Consider the following 23,105-nt stretch of genomic DNA (forward strand, 5'->3'; position numbering starts at 1 on the left):
GCTCACATCTCACTACTTCCTTTGGAGCTTTATGAGGGTCTTTGGCATGTGCTCAAACTACAGAAGGTTGGCTGAAAAGCCTTGTGGTGCAGTAAACAAAAAGATTTGTACGTGAAAATATTTTTAAATAACCCCCCCACACAGATGATCAGTCATAAACATGTAAATGCTGGCTGATCTTGTGATTAATTGCACCTATTTGGGCACACAGGTTAATCTCCACTGTGTTGGATTTAATTGATAGCACCGTCTGAGGTTATAACGGTGTTTACATATTCATATGTTTACCCCGCAATCTGATCAATGTCGCAGTCCCACAGGTGACAGCCACTCTAATCACTGGACTCTGAAGACATTTCACACCCTCAGATACATGAACATGCTCCTTCTCATGCTCAAGATGGCCTGGAGAGCAAAGGGAGGCATCCAACTAATTCCTCAATCTGATTCTAAGAGTTTCTGAATCCCCTCTTAGGAGGCGTTCCATGAGTGGATAAACACTACAAGATCTCATGCAGATTTCCTAAAACCAATTAAGTTTAATGTTGATGCCAAAGCTTGTTTACCAATCTGCAACCGTTGGTGCATTCACTCCTAACCATATGTGCATGAAGGGACATAATTCTGACAGATTACCTCACTGTGACACTGGGATCATGGGTCACCCCACAGGTCATGACAGCTTTAGTCCCCTTGATGACGCTCTGGTCTTGTGGCGGCTTAGTGATGCGTGTGCGAGCTGGAAGAAACATTCAGGGCCTTTTACTCAGAGAATCGGATTGAAACTTGTGGTCTTTTTTATTGAAACTTGCACTTTGCAAACTATCAAGGCTGACTAATTACAAATACCTCACTATGTATAAATGGTTTAAAGCGACTAAAGGAAGGATATAAGGGCAAAGACCTTAAGGAACTTGTAAGAGTGCGCTCTACCCTTTCGAATTGACAAGTTATGGACTTCCAAGCTTTTTTCTTATACATTTTTCAAATGGTAAAAAATGTAGTCTGGTTTTCACAGAGACGACACTTCTGTCAAACTTACCCCACACGACCAGATCGGCTGAAGCCTCATCAATGCCCCTGGAGTTACTGGCCATGCAGGTGTATGTGCCAGCATCAGACAGGTGGGAGGGGCTTATGAGCAAGCTACCAGACTCCAACAAGGTGAATCTGGGCTGCTGGACTGAACCGCTTGCCAAGACTCGTTCACCTGCAGGAAAGAGCAGTTATGATTGATGGTCAGTGAGCAGGAACAGGGGAGCAAGGCCAGTAGGTGGTGGAAAAGGAAACCAAAAAGAGCGATTAGTGTATTGGTGAGATGTCACAGAAAACAAAGTAAGTAAAAGTAAAGCAGAACATTTAAATTGAGATCCCCCCCCCACACCCCTCCATGGCTCTAAATTTAGGCAAGTCAAAACCGGGGAATAATAAGCACCCCTTGAGAACTTCATGCTGCTCAAACCCACGCACCTTTCTGCCAGGTGATGGCTGGCCGCGGGGCTCCTGCAGTCTCACAATGCAGAATGACTGACATACCGTCAATCACAGCGCTGTCAGAGGGGCCGGCCGTGATGTTAGGAGCAATACCTGCGTGGGGTCATCCACACACACGGAAACAAGCATTCATTCAGACAAAATCAGCTGAGACAGAGGTGATAATGACACACATAAACAGTTTTCCCTCTAATAAAGCATGTGGCAGCTGAGAGCTTAATAGACTTGACAAAGGGGGCAGCTGTCAGGTCTGATTCTATGTGACAGCTCTGACGAGGCGTCTTCATCTCTCTGCTTCTCCTGCTCAGTCTGTGCTTCAAAAATAAGCAATAATTGCCCTAGCATCCAAGGTTACAGATCTGTTAGTGCAGAGAGATATAAAGGATAGATGGGTTTAAAGCAGAAGACAGAGAGAGGGACAAAAGGATTTGAGATGGGGGGCTAGTGGAAAGGATTTAGGGATGACTTAAAAGGGGGAACAGAAAAGACAAGCGGAATTAGGGATTCAGATGTCTCTGAATTTGAACTTTTAAAAGGGACATACTTGTAACAGCTAGGTAGGTATTTGTCTGGATCTCTCCAGCAAGATTGCGGGCAAAGCACTGAAACATCCCCGTGTCATCTGGCAAGAGGCCGTTGATCTGCAGGCTGCCTCCCACCAGCACCCTGTACCGGGGAATCTTTACCGGGCTGATGGGCACTGCGTCTTTATACCACACTATTTCTGGCTGTGGCGTTCCTGTGGAAGGAGATGAGGATGTACACCTATATTGTAACCTTTTCTTTCTTCCATTCATTCACTCCAGGTTTTTATTTTCATGTACAAAATCATAACAAACCTCGTGCCTGACAAGGGATATCCACCACCTTCTCCATTTCTGCCGTGATGTGACTTGGTGGCTCTTTTATGAAGAGAGGATATTCTGTTTTGGGGAAAAAAAATAATTAAACTCCCTCAACATAGACATGCGGAGGCGCTGCCTGTCTGCTCTGTGGAAGGCATTCATTAATTACCAAGAACATGAAGATAGGCCCCCGCAGTGACTGAGGGGACGCTACTGCTGCGCAGAGATGCCTCACACTCATAGTAGCCACTGTCCCTGACTGCAGGCAGACTGATGACCAGCCTGCGGCCAAAATCTCGAATACCTGTGCTGACCGCAACTCCGTCTTTCCTCCAAGTTATACTCATTTTGACAAGAGGTCTAGGGAAAAAAATGAGAAAAGGGGTAACGCGAGAAGCAAATGTGAGTTTAATAGAGAAGAATATTCTGTTTCAAGGTTAAAGAGCATCGAGGGTGTCGGGGCAGGCTTCTATCACTCTGATTGACTCTATGAATTGGAGATAATAGTCAGATTTCAGTGTCTGGATTTCACGTGACAAGGAAAACAGAGTGAAGCCTTGAATCAATGAATGGAAATAGATGAAAGGTACAAAATGCACAGTGTGGAATCAAACAAAAGGTTTCAAGACTCATTTAGATCAGAAAATATCATCTGTGGAGAGGAGAATGGAGGGTGTTTTGTTGGATACCTTGCGTTGGCAACACACTCCATGATGGCTTCGTTTCTCCCCACTGTTACACTAGTGTTCTTCGGGGGGATGATAATGGAGGGGGCGATCGGGTCTGCAGGCCCTCCCACGTCTGTCACACGGCAGAAACCCACAACAAACCTTGAGTTAAAACCATTTGTGCAGCTGATGATGATTGAGTAAAACGTTATTTTTCTATAGTCAACTATTAACACCTCTTTCTTCACTCAAGACCCCTTTTTCTGCTCCATACCACATTTTTCCGTGTGAGGTGTTCATCCAGACATTAGAAGCTATTATGTAACATAATTGAGAGAAACACAAAAGGCGATTAAATGCAACACCTTCACTCACTGGTTTCATGGAGCCTCCAGCCATCCATCGATTCACTGCCCTCAATCAGTGATCTCTCTCTGAATCTGATCTCATTTTCCCTCCACCTCCCCGCAGAACCCGTATGAGCCTGTGAACGCGTATGTGTTTGGGTGATTGAGTGTTTACGGTGTGTTGCATGCGTATTGTGCAGTAGTGTATGGAGTGTTTTTTCAGGGTGCTCAATTTTCAAGGCTAGCTGCGGTTAATAAGGTTCCTAATCAAGTTTTTATTATTATTATTATACCACCTCATTGTAAATCTGGGCCTTTCATGGCTCATTTTTTGAATTTTAATTTTACGCCAATGCTTCCTGTTGCAAATGGCAAATGTTGGAGCAGAGCCTATGCGGCTCATTACTAATGTTGGGTTGATTTTGTAATGGGGGTCCCTGCCTATTATTTCAAAACACAAGTTTAAATCAAACGTCTTTGCATAAAATGTCATGCATGCAAAACTGGGTGTAATTGTTTGACAGTGGGCAACAAATACAAGAAAATTAAATGTTGACTAACAACTAGTATCTGACTCATTTTGTGATCTGGATTCATTTTTGGAGCAAGATTTAAAAGTTAAAAAAGGCTTGAGACTTTCCACTTCACTATTTTTCTCAATTATGCAACAAGCATGATACGTAGAACATTAGCAGGCATTATCAGTCATAGGATGGAAGTCCTATAAATCCATGAGGAAACACTGTCTGTCCAAAGATATTAAGTTGATTTGAAAAGGGAGAAATAAAAGACAAAATCCAGAGATTAGCCATGGTGGAGAGGATTTATGAATCCAAATGAACCAGGTCAGATGTTATTGGCTTAAAAAGTAAGATTTTGAAAATGGCTGTAATTTTTGTGACTAGTCATTGACTAGCATGTAATTGGCTCAGATTTTAGAGAAAAATACTTTGAAAAAGCTTAAAACTTTGCTGTATGGGGTTTCTGGTTTGTGTGACAGAGCCAAGTTCGAGTTTATAAATCTGTATTTTTTGAAACATTTTATGATTTCTGATTTGCAAATGAGCAAATTAGCAAATTAGTGCAAAACTTTAGAAGATGGAAATGTGATTCCACATAGTTCAATTATTGGATCAGAAGTATTTAAATCTAAGGTGGAGGTGCTGTGCACCATAGTACCCGTGACCCTCCACCCTAGTTACTCTAATAAATCTGTTCAATAGCCACAGATGGATCGGCAATTCTTTAAATATCCACCCTGTTTTTCTCATGATGAAGGAAAAATATAAAAAAAATTAAGATCAAAATTGCATCGCTGAGTATTTCTTTATTCTATATTAAATAGTTGTGAATCAGGACTAGACCAAAACAATCCCAATTGAAAGAGAGCTTTTTGTGATGTAAAAACTAAGCTGGGCGGGCCACAAGTTCCCTGCTCCGCTCCGTTCAGATGCCTCCACTTGTAGACAAATAGATCTATGTGTGTGTGTTTGTTTTCCTATTCTGGCCGTGCAGCTCAAATATTGCTCGCCATTCTTGTAATGTTGGTTTGAGGGTATGAGGGGCTGTCAGCTAGCGGGAGAGCTCTCATCAACAGTAAAGGGAAGGGAGGGGGGCGGGTTTGCTCTGTGCCAACGGTCCTTCAAACAACTCAGAGGAGAGTTTCTATTCCACTACTGCCGCTTTGCAGAAGTCCTAGAAAATGACAGTTTTTTTTAAAGTTTTGACTAAAACGGCATAATGATAATTAAAAGACCACTGGGAACACTTTTACAATAGCTCAAAAGATGATGGGTGTGGGCCTTTAAAAAATCTTAGCTCCTAATCAAAGCCAAAATAAAATAAACACAAAAAAAAATTAAAATTCAATTCTTTCAATGTAGTTGTATTAGGCCACTGAAATATTACCTTGAAACAGTTTGAACATTCGTTTTAAATGAGTGTAGTAGACTCTGATGATGTCTAAGCAGCATAGCAGCATCAAAACCCGTTTCAAAAATTGAAATATCTTAATGCAACTTCAACCAGGAAAAAACTAATCACTCTGAAATGTCACCATTGATTTTCTAAAACTCTGTGATAGAACTCTAAATCATTTGAGCTTCTGGTTGCATGAATCAACAAAAATTCCCATGGAAATAAAAATATGGGAAATAAAAAACATCATTATTATTACATGAGGTTTAACCACCTTCAAAAATGAAGATGCACACTTAGGTAAGTACAGTAACATTTGCACGCAAGACATCCCATCTATTAAAAAGAGAAAAGCATAATACTGAATAATTAATTCATGAGATAGAATCGTGAAGTCATGCCAATCCAGCTAAAAATGTTATAATGGCTTCTGTGGAGAAGTTTTCTTAGCTGATCAATGCATTTTGACTCTTTGAACTTCTCCAATTCTCACACATATTTACATGCAAGAATTGATCAGGATTATTAAATAAAACTGAATGAGACGTGATTTTTGACAACAAAGAAAAATCTTGTTAAGTCTTTTTTTTGTTCCAAAAGATTTGGTTGGTTTCTTCCAGAAACTAATTAATGTACTGCAGTTTATAAACACCCAGTGTTGAGAATACCTCAAGTGTGTAATCATCTAATTAGATGCATAAAGAAAACAACACAGTGACCTGAATAATAAATTCTTGCTACAAATGTCAAAGGATTGTTTACATCTGTTCCTGTCCAGAAAGAAAGGGAAATGTAAGTCATCTCTGGTGTATTTCACAATGTAAGAAAAAAAGAAAACACCACACACAGTGTCTTACCACTTAGTCAAGTCAGTTTGCTTTTCCCTTTTAAACCCAGCTCTGCCTCATTTGTATTCTTTCTCAAGAACAAGACACTCCCTGTTCTCCTTTTCATGTCTTTCCTCCATAGAATTGTTCAAATGAACAAATGCTGCTCCGAAAACCTCACATATTTTCTGATGCAAAGCAAAAATTCTGTGAACAGCAAGGCTGGATATGGTGAAATTCAGTGATATCTGGTCCCAGCAGGTAGCTGTGTCACCAAGTGCTGAATAAAAAGCACGTAATTCATGACCTGAGTGGCAGATGTGGGCAGGTGTTTTAAAAAATGTGCAGTTGGATCAAGCAGCTCCAGGTATGTATGTATGTATGTATGTATGTATGTATGTATGTATGAGATTTTATTATAACTGCATTAAAAAACCTCTTCTATCATAAACCACCACTGGAATGAATAGAAAAATAAAACAGAACAAGGCAGAGATCACAGAAGTTGACTTTGCCCAACAGAAATTATTAAAATATAAGACCTTAAACTGAGGTTTCCGCTGAATTTCTTTTAAAATAAACTCAAGGACTCCAGCTACAGAATCTAATTAATTGCTTGCTATTGAGCACAGCTCCACTTGTAAATACCATATTTTACATGATCATAAAAAAACTATTCACTTAAGCTAAAGTTGCACCTTTTTGACCTTCTTTTCTAACCACAAACTTGACATGTGGACTTTGTGAAATTATTGTAGAGTGCTTTGCTAAGGATCACATTTTAGACGAGTAGCTAAAATTTTTGCTTTTATTTTAACATAATAACATCTTTGGAAGTGACTGGATCCAATTTTTCATAGAAAAGCACTAAAATTTTACACTCACTTTTTCAAAAGCATGAATTTGGAATCTTTTCTTTTTAACATTTTTTTTATTTCATCGCTCCTGTTATCAAAGAGGACATATGTTGATCTTTCCAAAATGGGAGATTTCTGAAATGTTTTAATTAATCAACCGAGGACTAAACAGAAAAGGATTACAATAATGATTCCCTGCAACTAATCAGGAAACCTGTTTTTTTCTTATTTGCTTTAATCTCTTATTAATAAATGGCAGAATAATTTTATACATGGGGATCGGACAAGGTTTTGAGCAACATTAAACTCTTGCAAGAATTTTAACGAATCAAATTAGAAACTATAGGAGACCTAATAGGCTCTATACTTCCCAGAGGAGCATTTCACTCTCAGACATTAACGGAAGATTCCAAAATTAGAGTGAGAGTTGGAGCTGTCACCTCGCTGTAAAAGCTGCTGCAGAGCAGGAGGTGGACACTTCTCACAAGATCTGATTTGAACATTTCCTTTCTGAAAGATAGCCCTTCTACCCATCTCTCCTCAATTCTAAAATAAGCAGAATTGTTTTTAACAAGTTGATTTTCCTATTTATATTTTAATGAGCTGTGTGTTCCCAGTCAAATATTTCAGTCAAAGCTTAACAACACTGTCGCAATATTTCTTTTTCTTTTTCATTACTGCAGTTTAAAACGTTTTATTTACTTGTTAAGGCACAAGTGTTTTTATTGATGTCAACTTCCATTCCCTTCCTTTTTTTAATGTAATTTCTTTCCTATAATGAACAAATAGCCTTCACCTTCAACCTAGACAACTGTAATACATATTTAGTGAGTGTTTTAATGGTCAAAATGAGTAAAGGCTTACTGATATTCTTTGATGGAAGTGAAGAGAAAAAAACAAGTGTGTTTAGCTAAAATGCGTTTCAGTTTGATCATCACCTGAACTAGCAGCAGTGAATGTTATTTGAAATAGTTATCCTGCTTGTTTTTAGCAGTGAGAGCATTTTAGTCAGATGTGTTTGTTTGTGTGGGTGTGCATTTGTTTAATCATGGCCAGCCTGCACGCTCCCATTTCCATAAATCTGCTTTTTGTGAGGTGCAGTTAAAGTGAAGGTCCACTTTACGGGCCTGTACATCCAGCCACTCGGACAGACGCTGCTGGGTTTGCACCCAACACACAACCCGCCAGTATAATTCATTGTTAAAGCTGGAGGTTAGAGCATGTCAGAAGACTAGAAGGGAACTTATGTGCTGCAGATTTTACTGGAGAAAGTCAGCTGGACAGGAAGAAGTAACCCACCAGTAGAGGGCACTATTTCTGTTCCTATTATCTGCAGCAAAGCCACCTGTCATAGCAGGGCTGAGTTTTATAAAAACACCTTTGACTTGCACTTACTCTCCACGGTGAGAGTGATGGGCTGACTGGTTTTATTCTCTCCATTCTTGTCGTTCACTGCCTGGGCGTAGTAGCGTCCTGCATCTGGGGCCACGGTGGACAGAATGACCAGCGTGTTGTCCAGAGTGATGGCACTGAGGCACAGAATCAAATGATTTCAAAACATCCCTGCAATGTTACCTTTTTTTTTTTTTTTTTTTTTTACTAAGACAAAAAGAAAATGTCAAAATAAAAACGAATCAGCTAAGCTTCAAGCTAAACAAACATCATTATTTAGCTGTTTTCTATGAAAAGTTGAGTCCAAACACATCAATTTAAGCACGCTTGCTATCATAAACCCACACAGAGACCCACTCAGATCATTAAACCACAGAAAAGCTATTTCTTACAGTCAATAAATCCTGAAGGGAAACTGACACACTAACAGGAACATAAATTACATCTTAAAAGAAGCACATATAAATGTGTTTTTGCTAGCACTTCCATTTGCAATGTAACACAATGTCCTCGAAGAATGGCTCAGAAATGTGTTTGTACTTGTGCACAGCTTTGCTGTGTTTTTATGTTAAAGTAAGGTTAGACAAGAAGGACTTTTTTTATCTTTGTTTCGGGGATCATAAAAATGAAATTCAGGTGCTTTAATCTGGAGCATATTTGTGAAATGTGAGTCAACAAATGTCTATTGAAAAATACATAAAAAGGTAGTAAAGTAAAGCGTGGAAATGTGTCATACAATCCCTTTAACAATTTCACGCTCTCTATATTGTATAGGGATCATCGTATATTTGTCTTTTGCAATTACAAAAGTGACACCGATGGTGCTTAAACGCCAAAACTACAAGAAACTAGAGTGCACCCCTTAATGCACTGAAATCGTGCCACAAAAATTTAAAGCCGTCTTTTACAATCTCATGTGTGATTGCTTTGGCACAGCATTTCCTGCACTAACTGAAAGCCATTTAAGCCGATAGTCCAAGACGTTTGTGAAGAGACTATTAAATGAAAGTTGACGCTAAGCATGCGGCCCGATTAGGCTCTTCTTATATCTGCCACCATCTGCTTGATTGGTGGAGGATAAACACTCCTGGACAATTAGGAGCTCTCACCACGTCAACAGACTCCTACATAAACAGACAAACACCGATATGCATGCACACCTGTGAATATCAATGTGGCTTGACACAAACGCAAGCCAGCAAGCAGGAAATATAGTGTCCTGTCAGCCCCTCTTATCGTCATGGAGAGAAGTTTCATGGCTTACTGCCGATAAGAGTCAGCCGCGCGGTTTCCAGCTCAGGAATCAGTGGAAAATTCATGGATGGTGCTGTAATAATGTTTACTTATTTATTTGCCTGTCACCATTTCTCTCAGTGCTTGGACTGTTGTTGTTTTGTGTGTTTTTTTTAAAGTCTGGAGGCAGGAATCTGTACCTTCAGCCAAGAGCATGAAGCTCCGGCTGAAATTCTTCACAGCAGCTACGACATACTACAGCTGGCTGCTGAATAATAAATAAGGAGGTGGTTTCTAGGGCGTTTTGTGGACTGCCTACCTCTATTTGTCTGGATGGCAAAATTAATCTTGGGAGATTACTTTTGTATTCTCGCCTCAGGAAAATTACATATCGGAGCAGACGTTGATCCGACAAACGAGCAAACAGCTTCTGCACCCCGACTCACTGACTGCACGCCTTTGCAGCCGTGCAGTCGTCAACTGATCCCCAACGCATATGTTTATTCTTTAAACTGATTGTTACCACATATGCACACTCCCACACTTGCACACTCACATATGCAGCCAAGGGTGAGGGCTGTCAGTCAATCATCTCATCAATTGAGGCCTTTTGTCCAATTTTGTCTAATTGGTTCCCCTGTTGCCTGCTCCATCTCTACCCTTCAATCATTTTGCCTGCAAAGTCAATAGGGAGAGATATAATAACCCGGTTTATCACTGTGAGGTGATTCAGAGATGAACACACGGCCTTTGCCAACATTCCCTCATCAACTATTCTGTTAACTTCACTCATGGCATGAGGGGGGAATAGGAGAAAATCTGTGAGCAGTATTGAACTTCTTAGAGTTCTGTGAAGTGAGAGAAATTGTGCTTCTGCAGCTCAGCGTTGTCCAATAACTCATATATAAACTCTCATGATCTGACAAGAATAGACACCCGCACATCAACCCTGCGCTTCCAAACCAAGGGTGGACTTACATGCGACTGCTCGAGGGAATCTTGCGTCCATCTCTGAACCAGGTGATCTGGGGCTTGGGGAAGCTGTGTATGCGTGGCGTGTGGATGAGAGCGCCTTCGCCTTGGGACACTGTTTGAGACCTCTCCCCCTCCACAAAACCATTCATATCTAGCAGACATAAAAAATTTAATGAAAGAGAGGGAGAGAGCAAAAATAAATACCACAGAAAAAACTCAGGGAAATGCACACTGAATTGCTGCTGCTGCTGTTGAGGTCCTCGTTTAATTAAAATCATTGACATGCTGGACTTTTGCGAAAACAGCGTCCTCCCTCTGATCCAGCAGATGAGTGGAAGGAAAGCAGTACTCACAGGCAACCTGCACTTCTGTGCTGCACTGCATTATAGCACCAACTCGGTTCCTCACAATGCAGCGGTAGTGGCCGGCATGCAATTTGTCCAACGAGGGGATCAGGTACCTAATGGGTACATAAAACAGCAGCACGATTAGTCATCATCGGCTTGACAGACGACACCTGTCATCTTTGCTTTTTATCACCCACACTCAGAGTACCTGATTAATTGAGAAGCAAACCTGAAACAAAGCTATAAAAAGCATGCCACTTGAGGTGTAAATGTTATAAAGCACAACAAAGTGCTGCTCAAGCTCAACGCGATGACATAGACTACAGAGAGGAGGTCTTTGATGCAGACAGCAACTTGTCAGCTCGCAAAACCCCATTGTTATCCCGCATCTTCAGCCCTTCAGTCAAATCATACAAGCTGTCACACGTTTCAAACAGCCTCAGCTCCATCCCTCCGACAGGCATTTATGTTAAACGGGTGTGAGAAGATAGCACAGATAACCCCAAGGCTTCTTCAACAGGTTTGCTACGGCCACTTAAAAGTGTTCCACAGTTGTGTTTCTTTCTGCACTGCAGTTTCCGTGTATGTGTGTGTGTGTGTGGGGGGGTGTTCTGATTAAATGGATTTCAGTTCCCTTTGATCAGGGATGGCGAAGAATAATAAGCAGAGGCTTGGCCTGCAAGGAAAGACCTAGAGACTAAGCCAAGCTGAGAAGAGCCAAATGCTGAGAAAAGACAAGAGGAGAAGGAATAAATGTGAAAAGAACAGAGATTCTATGCTTATATTTGGTCAGAATTAGACTAAAATCTTGTAAACAAAGGTGTTTGTCACAATGGCTTGCAGGGACGCACAAATTGATCATCAATATACCATTTCCAATACGGAAACAAAATTCTTAAAGACTCACTCCACTGAAAAGTATTTCTTTATTCACATCGTTCACAATCGGTCACAAGCCCCCTTCTCTGCTCTATTCCGATTCATCCACTTGTAGACTATTAGATCCATGCATGTCTTTGTTTTCTCTCGTTTGAGCTGGCATCAGACTCTAAACTGTACGGTTGGCACGAGAGCACAAGACACCGAGGCCAAATTCCTTGTACGGTACATGCACTGTACTTGGCCAATAAAGCTGATTCTGATTCTGGATAGCTCTGATATAGCTCGCCCTATTTTGTTGCATCAGTTATGTTAGGTTTGTGTTGTAAGGGGCTGTAAGCTATAGGGAGAGTGGAGAGAACAGGTAGATGATGGGAAACAGGGCTGTCTTACTCCATCCCAAAAGTCCTGCACACAACTCAGAGGTGAACTTCTGATGAACTTGTGCTGCTCTGCAGAAACTATGATCCAGAAAATGACAGATTGTTTATTTTATTATTTTGGCTAAAAAATGGCGTAATCATAATAAAAAGACCACAGGGAGTGCTTTTATAATAGATCAAAAGATGATCGTAATGGGACTTTAGACACAGTAAAAGGTAGTAAAATACCCTCTGTGTAATTCTTTAATAACGTTAAAACAAAACTGGAAAGAAAAAACCTGTGACATGCTCACACCATCCCTGAATTGTGAGATACAAGTCAGCTTCGGTTTAAAACTCCCTTAACTCTCCGTGTTAGCTTTCAGGGGAGAAATGCAGCCAAATCAGAGCTGAATAAATCCATGAAAATGAGCCCCACGTATGAATAAAAATGAGCAATTGTACTATTATTTGCAATTAAATGCTGTTAAAACGTCTGCCTGTTGTGAGATAATTACAGCTGATGAATAAAAGAGATGACAATACAATCAGCTCCCTCCCGCAACGTCACATTCTTCACCTGTATTCCAATGAGAAACGTGTCAGCTCGGTGCCGTTGTAGATCCATTTGAATTCCAGGGGCCAGCTGCCTTCAGCCATGCAGGTGAGGACCAGGCGGTTTCCCTCCAGATGGACCTGCGTCTGGGGGGGCTCCATCTTAAAATAAGGGGGGACGTCATCTACAAGGGAAAGAAGAAAAAATCAGTCATGTAAACGATCATGAGTTAAAAGAGGGGGAAAAACAAATCGGTTTAAGGGAAATGTCTCATTTTTGTGACTCATGAGAGAATCTTACAGCAAAATTTCACCTGTTTGCAGAAAACAACAGCTCCAGACATTTTCTGTTTAGGGACTTGAAAACAAAAAAGAAAAAAGTGCTTGAAGGACAAAGAAAAAATAACTCTTATTTCAAGCTTTCAAAGAGGTAAAAAGAGCAATTTAAGCTAAAAAGGTTTAAATGAGCACATCTATAGCACCGAAGTGCAAAAAAATGATTTTTTTCAAAGAAAACTAAGATTGAGAGGGGGTAAAGCAAGAAGAGATGAAGCAAATTGAGAAAAATAAAGCAATAAAAATATATATATATATATATATATATATATATATATATATATATATATATATATATATATATATATATATATATATATATATATATATATATAGAATGCAAGCATTTAGATAAAAACCTCTGAAGCCTTGGGAGGTAGTGGAGGTGAGGTTGGTTTAGAAAATGCAAACTTTCCCCATCTTTAACCCCTTTCTCTGACAGCATGAGTTATGCTCTTTGCCTCCCTTCATTTATCTTTATAGTTCTCTAATGCATCCAGATTATAAAGGTCCCATCTGCAAAGCTGCACACAGCCAGTGCAGCACAGAGAGCCTTTAAGGTGATGCGCAGAGTCCAGGGCTGAGTTCCGAGACAAAGTGCTTTCATTTGAGCTGATGAAAAAGGCATGATCGGATCTATTGATCTGTCTGCATCACCAGCCGTAGGCGACACTGAGCCAATTTTGCCAGTGTTTGTGTAGGGCTAATTAAAGTCTGTATTAATAGTTGCGGTAAGTCGCAGCACCCCGGTTCCAAGTCTGCCACACCGGTTGACTCACCTTCACGACTGTTCAGCGGTGCCTCCCCTGTTCCCCACACCCATATAAAAGTTCATACTCGAGATTTATGAGAGCAGATGCAGAGGATGGTGTGGTGGAATTGGGTGAATGTAAGGGCAGCCTCACCGAGCAGGCAAGGGGACACAGAAAATTGAACCTGATTGAAACTGTAAATAAAAGAATGACTGTGGACCCCTGTATTTCCCAAAGGCGGTCATGCGAGCAAAGTAAAAACATATTTAACAGAACTCGCATTCCTGTCATTTCTTAGACTGCCTATCTGAAGCCTATTCCCTTTTCAATCACATGAATCATAAAGGGCAAAAACAGCCATCAATTTCTGTCTCCAACCTGCTCCTTATCTTTTTTTTTTTGTTTTGTTTGTCTAACGACAACACTTAAATTTCTGCCCTTGCATCCTTATTTACCCCAGCCATGACCCTCCCCTTGAGGTGCTTTTATTGTAACACATGCAATTGTACACACAGACTCAGACATTGCACGTTCACATGCGTGATTCTAAAGCAATAACATATCCCACCACTTCCAGCTGAATCAAGGGTTCAGTGGCGCACTTAGCAGTGCCGCTCCATCAACTAGCTAACATTACAGACCTGCCCATGCAAAACTTTACCTCCCACATTGATCGTCTGAAGCAAGAAAAACACATAAGCCAAACTTACTGATGTGATATTGTGGAGCAGCGAATTGAATTCCCTGTAATCACCACTGCGGTTATCTGCTGTGGTTCTGCTCATGTGATCAAATTCCTTTCTGCCTCAAATGACCCATTCAAATGAAACTTGATGATAAATGTCTGGAATCTTATCTTTAACGCAAGAGACTATTTTCCTTTTTAGAGCTAAGTGTATGTGCAGGAAGAATACCAGGCAAAAAAAAAAAAGGAAAGTGAATGTTTTTACCTGAAAAAGACAGATTATAAACAAAAGTCGGTTATATGAAGCTGGAAAAACTAATTGGTATCAATGATTATTGAAGAGATGCTGTTATTGAGGGTCTTAGAAACTAAAGCTCTTATTACTTCAAATATTATTATTGCCTGTTTTGGCTCAACCCAAGATGGGACATGAGGTACACCAGAGTTTGAGAAAGAGATTTATTGTATAAAAAAAAATAGAGAGAGAAATAGATTATTACGAAAGCCCAAAACAGACAAACCAAGAATGGGATGGAAACCTTGGTCAAACATGACATAAGACAGGGAAACAGTCATGCTGACCGTGGGAGTGGATGACTCCCTGCTACAGGCTGTCTATCAAATCCAAACTAATAAAAAAATAAAAATAAAAAATAAAAAAAGCCAGCAAAACCAATTTCAAACAAAACCCAGCAAAGTGTGATTGCTTAGGACAAAGTAAAATGAGAAAACAACTAGCACAGAACCAATGACAGATAGGGGAAAGGTAGGAGCGCAGTGGCTGTATAGGAGAACTGGACTGAGTGACCCCTCCCCTCCTTGCGTACCAAACAGAAAGCACCCGCTAGCTTCCAGATGCTAAAATCCCATAGACTTCTATTGAGATTTAAACGGCTATGACTCCGTCGTTACCTGTGTTGTTTTTTTTACATGTTCTTGCTAATCCAAATACTTTTCACGAGTTTTTCTGTAGTGCAAGTTATTCAAGTTATAAACAGAACAATGAAATGTCTAAATAAAAGGATGTAGTCTCATGTTTCAAGTGTTTGCTTGACTGAGCCTGGTTTCAAATGATAGGGGTGTGGCCTTCTATTTCGCTCACTCCTGATTGGCGAGAGTGGTTGCCATGGAAAGATTGACTCAGACCAACTTGGACCAATCATTGCTTACTAACAATTTCTTGTTCCAACATGGCAACAGTCATGGAACTAAAAGTAAGTCATTGTCTATGGGTGACATCACTCTCGCTCAGTCCAGTTCTTTAACGCACTCAATGGCGCAGTCACACTTCGTAGCAACCTATTGCTAAAACAAAACGAGAGCAAACATAGAAATTCTATGTTTTTATTTGTAGCTGTGAGTTTGTACATGACGAAGCTTTGTACAGCTGTACAAAGTTCAGCTGCTACACTGACCTGTAACTGCCAAATAGGTCAGCTATGTCTGCTTGTACATGAATTCAGGCCTTTGTGTCCCAGTGATAGAAAAGAACATGCATCCTCACTACAGAACACTTGTTTCTGACATTACAGCAGTATGGTTGCACTGGATCAAAGGAACATTATTCTAGAACAGACAGCAAAAGGGAGGAAGAAAAGCAGAGAAGAGTGGTTGGGGAGAGAAGCTGTGTTCTTCATTTCAATGAAGAATAAGGAGGCAGTTAAAGGTCTGACAGCTGCATGGAAGCTTTTGCATCCAGGTGGAAAGCTGTAATTCTGGACAAGAAGCTCCTGCAGCACTATGACCAGAGATAAAGGGAGGCTGCAGATCCGTGGAAGACCTAAACTGGCACACGAGGACTGGGAGGGCTGTTAATGCGGCTGCTGTGCTAAGCATCTGCCCCCAACAGCCAATCTCCAGCACCACATCCCATTCACCACAGATATAAAAACACCTTATTCTAACCTGACAGCTGAGGTTGAATGGTGGCACAACTCCAGTCGGGTCCCCTGCTGCATGCGCAGAATTTTAATGGCTGTGAGACAAAGACTACAGGCACCGGGGCAGCTTTATATACCAAAGCCCATTGTGCTCCCTGTTGCACCATGCTGGCAAGCAATCACACAGACGGTGTTCACATTCAGCTTTTGTCTGGTATTTTTTGCATCTGCTTATTTTGTGGCTCACCTCCTAACCTCAGCTTCCTTCCAGCAGCAGGGAGATCTTCCTGCTCTCTGTTTAATCCTTAAACAACTGCATGCAAGCCTTTGGGTGTCTCCCGTTAGCCAGCCTCGTCCATCTTCACAGCGAACCATTTTTCTGCACCTCTTTCTCTACAGACATAAGTTCCCCTCCCAATCGATCAGATGCACCCCACAACCCATCACGTCACCCAGGGAAATTTAGAGCTGTCATTTAGCTCCTCTAGTTGGTCTTTACCATGTCAGACGGGTCACGGTTGTTCTTTCTGATGGGGGTTATGCAACTGTCATGGGAGTGACCTTGCCCTAATAATGGACTTGTGAAAGTGTGAGATTGAAAGGATGTAGGAGGAACGCAAAAGACATCTTGGAAGTAAACGAAACTCTTCCCTTAGTAGGAATACACTCGACCACGCTTGCTGAATAGTTTGTCCTCGTTTGTTATTTTGCATTTTCTTGCAGGAAAAGTTGAAAGGCAAATGTTGGGGAAAAGCATTAAGCCTCTTGAGGAGGTCAAATTAAGACAAAAACTAAAACAAATATATGGAATATATACCTGTGAAAACAGTCATTTCTGAAGGTCAGGGTGATCAGAAGCTGCTGTGACAGCAGGTAACAATTTACACTCCATCTCTTAGGTGAGTAAGAAAGCAAGCCGACATTAAAGGAGGGATTAGAAAAGGGAGCCAACAGCAGAAGACAGAGAAGAGGAAAAGAGAGTGACAGTGAAACAGATGGTAGCAGAAAAGCAAGGTTTAATGGTTAAAAAGAAGGAGAGATTGAGAAATGATGGAGAGGCAGGGTGATATGAGGGACTGAGGTGCCAGGAAAAAAGAAAAGAGAGACGGGGTGTCCTCCAGATTCAGCCGGCAAGGTGAAGTAACACATTAGAGAAGAAGCCAAACAAGCAGGCCTGGCTGAAAGACAGGGAAGGGAGATGGAGAACCTCTGCGCAGCCCTACATTCAGTTATAGAAATGGCCCATGGATCAGCATCTGTGCGCTGTTTGTGAGTGCCCATCCATCCCAGTTTGATGCATCCCAGCAGTACTCCTGCTGTATTTATAGCTTCTATGCAAATCATAATTCTACACCACTTAGGATTGGCAGCAAGAGATCTTTTGTGTCTGCTGTGGCAAAGTAGACATCACATGCTCTGAGCTGAGAGTAATAAATGAAGAAAGACTTTGGAATTTTATGTGAAGTTGTAAAGATGTTTTTCTTTTGATGCAGCTTTGATGTTGCAGAATAAGTCCTTGGGTCAAAGGCAATCCTGCCTGCATCTCGTCTGTGTTTAGTGGGCTGCGACAGGTTAATTGATGTGTAATTGATGAGATTAATTGAGGTGTAATGTACCGTGGTGCCATGTCAGGGATCCCACTTGCTGCAGGGCTTGTGAGCCGGCACGTTGAAGGTGCGCCTGCGTGTCTATGTGAGGCTGCAACAGCACAATTAGAACCACTACTGTAGAATCCAGCCAACAAATGTAGATTTAATTAGGACTAAAGACAGAGCTGGAGGCAACTCAATGGGCAGCAGATTGAATTATCTGGACACACAGTCCAGCAGGCGGCCTAGACAAATTCACAGTCACACACATATCCAAATTATCTTTCTGTTTGGAATTCTTCCCTTTTTGCCCACTGCCTGGTGTTTTCCTTAACCTCTGCTTTGCAACTGCAAACCCTCTTCCTTCTTTTTCCATATTGGGCTTCTTCTCTTTTCCTTTAGCACTTTCTCCTACTTTGCAGCCATGGTCTCTCCCAGCAAAGTAGTTTTCACATACTCACTCCAAACCCTCTCTCATCAGCTGTCATCTCATTTTGAACACTTTTACTCTCTGTCACTTCCCTCTGAGCCCTCTCTTTGTGCCACGCTTTAGCACGTATCCTCTATCTTGTAGTCCTACTCTCTCATTCTTCGCAGCAGCAGCAGCAGTAGCAGTATATTGTATGCCGCACCAAGGGACGTGTCTGTGATATCCAGGAGCCTAATTAGCGAGTCCAGCTACTGGCAGAGAGCGCAGCACGCTGTGGAGCACAGGCACAAGGCCCGGCCTCAATTAATGAGACCTCGCACACCCACAGCAACCATTACACGCCCTCTGCAGCATCCAGTCTCCAGTCAGCTAAGCCTTGTACGATGAGCGGCAACAAAACCACAGCTGAGCAACTGTGACTAAATGTGAGAAAGTTGCATCTGGAGTGGTCAAAGACTAGCTTTGTGCAGGATAAAGCAGGGATTTTTGTCAGACTTTGTCACATGAGTAAGATTTATGTCTGGGAGCAGCACAGAGCTGTGAACGTTTCATCACCATCAACAGATCAGGCGTTTTTCTTACTTTCTGGGAACAGAATATACATGAAAAATGATCTGTGCTATAAGGTCGCAGCTTGGAGAGGTCCTATAAGTAAAACATTATAGGGAATGAACTTGATGCTGTTCTGGACGTCACAGTGTTTCTTCAATACTCTGTGACAGGCAGTTTACTCAGTGTAGGGAAAGATGTGAAAGTTGGATGCCAGATCTTGTCTTTTCCTTCTTGTCTTTTTCAGTAAAGAGGTGCCAAGTAAGGGAGGAAGGGAGGAGGGAATAAATCCACCTTCACATATAAATGACAGCAGGTTAAAGAAATACAGTAGCGAATGAAATATAGGAGGAGGAGTGCCAAGTGGCTTTTTCTCCAGGCACGAGAGGATTGAAAATAGGCCCAAGTGGATTTGGAAAGTAGGGCAAAGACAAATGGAATAAATAAATAAAATAAACAAACACATTTAAATGTGAATTCCACAAGGCCCTGGGTCATTAGAGTTAATACTGTGCGTAATGCCATCTGCAGTGATTGTTTACACTAGCCTGGATAATTAGATCCTAATTAGTGAATGGTATGGTGAGGAAAACAATATTTCACACACGTTGAGATGGAAATAATCAGATGCACCTGCAAAGCTGTTCTGCCAGCCCATCTTGGGAGCTGTGGATCGCTCTGTGAAGATGTAGCTATTAGTCAGCTCAAGATGTATCTACTTGATACGCATAAAACAATCTTTTTTTTCTCTCTCCAATCATTAACATAAAAGACGTGAAAACAAATGTGTTTGTCTACAGTTTCAGTTTTGGGATATAATGAAAAATGATTTGTTTTTATCAGCTCTGAAATTTTGATTTATTGCAGGCCTCCATGAACGATAAAAGATGAGTTATTTGTCATCACATTGACTGTTCATCTTGACTTTCTGTCATTTGCTTAGTTAAGTTTCCTATTCAATACAGGACACTTAGATTCAACAATAACAGCAACACAAACTTTGTTTAACATCTGCCAAGCACAGGGGTGGAAGGATTATAATTTGGGCTAGTTTTGCTGTTATACCTTGCAACACGATCGTGCGCATAAGTAATCAGGTTACATTTGGTTTTCTTACAATCATGTTGTCTACCACCAGCACAGACGATGAAGGAAACCTGTTTTTCTGTGGAAGATTTTTTTTTAAAAACTGGTGGCATAGGACCCAAAATGCAGAAGACCAGGCTTGGTGGCAGAAGCTAAACATTCAATAAATAAACTAGAACATGACGAAAACCAAACAAAAGCACTCAAACCTCACAGTACCCATCCCCCAAAGGGCAGATTGCCCTAACACTTGGGGAGAGGGGACCCAGAGAAGCAATAGAGTTAAAAACAACACTAAACAAAAGTTCAGGTTCCTGCGGCAGTGAAAAATTACAGGGAGAACCCCTCCTCAAGAGCAGGCGCAAAGCGTAACAATCCCGATAACTCTCCCCAGGGACAGGAAACATGAAGGGAAGCAGTTCCAGTGACCATCCTCTGGGACAGAAAAAATGGCCAAGGGGTATGAACAGCGACCATCCTCAGGGACAGGGAATACAAAGGGGGGACATTGCGAACCTTCTCAGGAACACAAATGTGAAGAGCGTCCCCCGGCAACCCTAATCAGGCACAGCAGACTTGAAGTATGGGACGGCAATCACTCTCAGGGACGGATGGCTGGATCTGGCATGGCATGAACATGGCTTGAAAGAACCTTGATGTAGCATGCTATATACCACAGTGGTGACAGGGCCACTGCTGCTGTCACCACTTTGGACCCAGTTCCTGCTGGGTCCAAAGTGGTCAGGTCATACTGTTCAAGCTGGTGACGTAGAACCCAAAATGCAGAAGACCAAAACCATGACCAAAAACCAAATTAAAGCACTCAATCCTTACAATTTCAGCCAATGAAATCAGCTTCAGAAGTACAAAGGCACAGAACTTCACCTTTAAAGGGGGAAGCAACTAAATGAAATGTTATGTATGAATGTAAGTCCCAGTAAGGTAGTGGAGGTTCTTTAAAAATATATAACATTTTGATAAAATATGAAACCATCTTTAAAACAAACAACCCTTGACTGTGCTTCATAGCTCCCCACTGCGGTACTAAAATACAAGAATAAAGAAGTTGAACATTTCTATTTAATTTTCTCACAATAAGTCTGCCTTTAGGCTCAGATTTACTTCAGCAAATTATAAAATAGAGGTATTAAGCATTGTAGTTCATCTGAGGCTTTATTTGACTAACTTAATCCTCATTTTACACATGGTTGGACAGATAAAATTGTTTTTATTTAGAACCATCTTTACCCATTTCAGCGTTGAGACCCTGAAATATCATCAGGCTAAGTATTCCACATTATCATGTCACATCCATGTGTTTCTCCTCATCTCATCCCTTTGGGCTACTGAATACATATAAAAGACATGCAAAGAGCAAATAAATAGTGCTTTGCAAAGTGCGATGTGTCACAGTGCCTGCCACTGTAATATATACTTGTGAAATAGTTGGCTATTGTGATTTCTAGCTGTGTGGCAAAGTGCATGGGTGTCAAATGAGGGTAGGAGGCTGGCAGTAAATGCAAATGGTATGGAGCAAGTGACAGAAAAATGAATGACTACCTCCTCTTATTGCGTCCATGGGAACTGTCAGTCCCGACTGTTCATTCTGCTTGGCCAAAGCATGAACTACAATCAGGTTTGCAATGTCTTATTTACCTTTTTTCTTAAAGGAGACAAGGAACTTCATTTCCCAGAGTGAAAGCATGTCAGAGGTTTCTCAGACAGATTACAAAGATTCAATTATCTATGAGAAATAAGAAAAGAAAAAAAACTTTGGCAGAGTTAAAGGTGATCCAGGACAGGGAGACAAAAATGCATGAAGGAAGAAACAACTTTTTCGCTGCTTTCTGTGTTTGGCTGAGGTCTGGAGAGAAGCAGCAACAACACCTTTGTGAACAAGGCTGCCTGTGAGAGCAGAGAGTTCCTGCTCCTAATAGAGACCTCAGTAGAGTGAGGGCTGACACAATAGAGCTAGTCATATTGCTGACCCTCTCCGTCACATTAAAGGAAAGGCTCAAGACCGCTATTTTCCTCCATCATCCCCGCAAATGCACTGAGTTGGGCTTTGTGGAGATGTGACAGCTTCACCACAACTTTCTTCAGAAGGAACCTCAAAGCTGCCACTATCCTTCCAGGCCACACGCCTAACCTGTTAGACACCCACACAGTCTTGCTTGCCGCCTTAATGCCTCTGAAGTGCACACGCACTTCGTGCACAAGGCAGGGTGAAAGAGAGGAGAAAGCTCCGTAGCACTGTGTGAAGATAGTCCGCCACCAGGCAGACAAAGATCTGAGCACCCTGACATTATGCTAATGGTAGCGTTTGGCTGGTTCTTACATGATTTCACACCACATTGCAGACTCAATTATCAGATAGAGTAACGGCGGCTGAGTGAGAAGCATGCAACTTGAACAAAGCTGGAGAAATTCTAATCCACAAAAGCTAATTGTTTTTCTCTCTTCACATGATTCTTTAAAATGGTTTTGGTGCGAGAAACACCAATTGTTCAAACCGGGTGGGTATGATAGTGTCCTATGTGAATACTACAAAATTATGCATGCTTGAGAGGGAAAATACTGAATAAAAATGAGATGCTAATTCTGACTTGCCACACTAGATAAAATATGTGTATTTCTCTTCTCTCTGCTCTGATTGAGTAAGTGTTCAACTTAGGATAACAAAGTGGAATATTTCTCCATAAATGTTATTATATATTTGTCACACACACAATATCGAGTCTTTGAATGCCTAATTACTCCTCTTATTTCCAAATGCTGTCATCTGTTCACCTTATGATTAATGGAACAAGCTTTTCCACTTGAAAAGATTGGAGCATTTTGATCTACAAATTTGATCCACAAATTGTACTCTGCCTTATGAAAACCTTAATAAATAGTCATTGTAACACTTGCAACACAACTAAAGCTTGGAGAGTGTTGCCAACAAAGCTATCTAATAGATGGTGCTGATGATGCTTTTCTAATTAATCGAATTCAAAGTTGTTCGTCCTGTGTTGCTGCAATAACTTGTTTTCTATTCTTACAGTTTGGACAATTACAAAGACCAAAAATTCATCGTTTTTCTCTCCAACTGAAAGTC

General features: G+C 41.1%; 1 protein-coding gene across 6 annotated transcripts in view; it reads right to left on the reverse strand.

Annotated features, from left to right (window-relative positions):
• LOC101169362 (protein sidekick-2) overlaps positions 1–23,105 on the reverse strand; it is an 81,807-nt gene that overhangs the window by 23,641 nt on the left and 35,061 nt on the right. For all 6 annotated transcript variants that reach the window (XM_011478129.3, XM_011478127.3, XM_011478128.3 and 3 more), the window contains exons 2-12: positions 12,724–12,883; positions 10,909–11,015; positions 10,559–10,706; positions 8,351–8,484; positions 3,029–3,140; positions 2,509–2,699; positions 2,334–2,417; positions 2,039–2,233; positions 1,471–1,587; positions 1,043–1,210; positions 637–739 (exon numbers count right to left, since the gene is read on the reverse strand). In XM_011478129.3, the coding sequence (XP_011476431.1) occupies positions 637–739; positions 1,043–1,210; positions 1,471–1,587; positions 2,039–2,233; positions 2,334–2,417; positions 2,509–2,699; positions 3,029–3,140; positions 8,351–8,484; positions 10,559–10,706; positions 10,909–11,015; positions 12,724–12,883 (1,519 nt within the window). The remainder of the gene's footprint in view (positions 1–636; positions 740–1,042; positions 1,211–1,470; positions 1,588–2,038; positions 2,234–2,333; positions 2,418–2,508; positions 2,700–3,028; positions 3,141–8,350; positions 8,485–10,558; positions 10,707–10,908; positions 11,016–12,723; positions 12,884–23,105) is intronic.

The sequence above is a fragment of the Oryzias latipes genome, chromosome 8 (genome assembly GCF_002234675.1).
Source record: "Oryzias latipes chromosome 8, ASM223467v1".
Taxonomy (NCBI): domain Eukaryota; kingdom Metazoa; phylum Chordata; class Actinopteri; order Beloniformes; family Adrianichthyidae; genus Oryzias; species Oryzias latipes.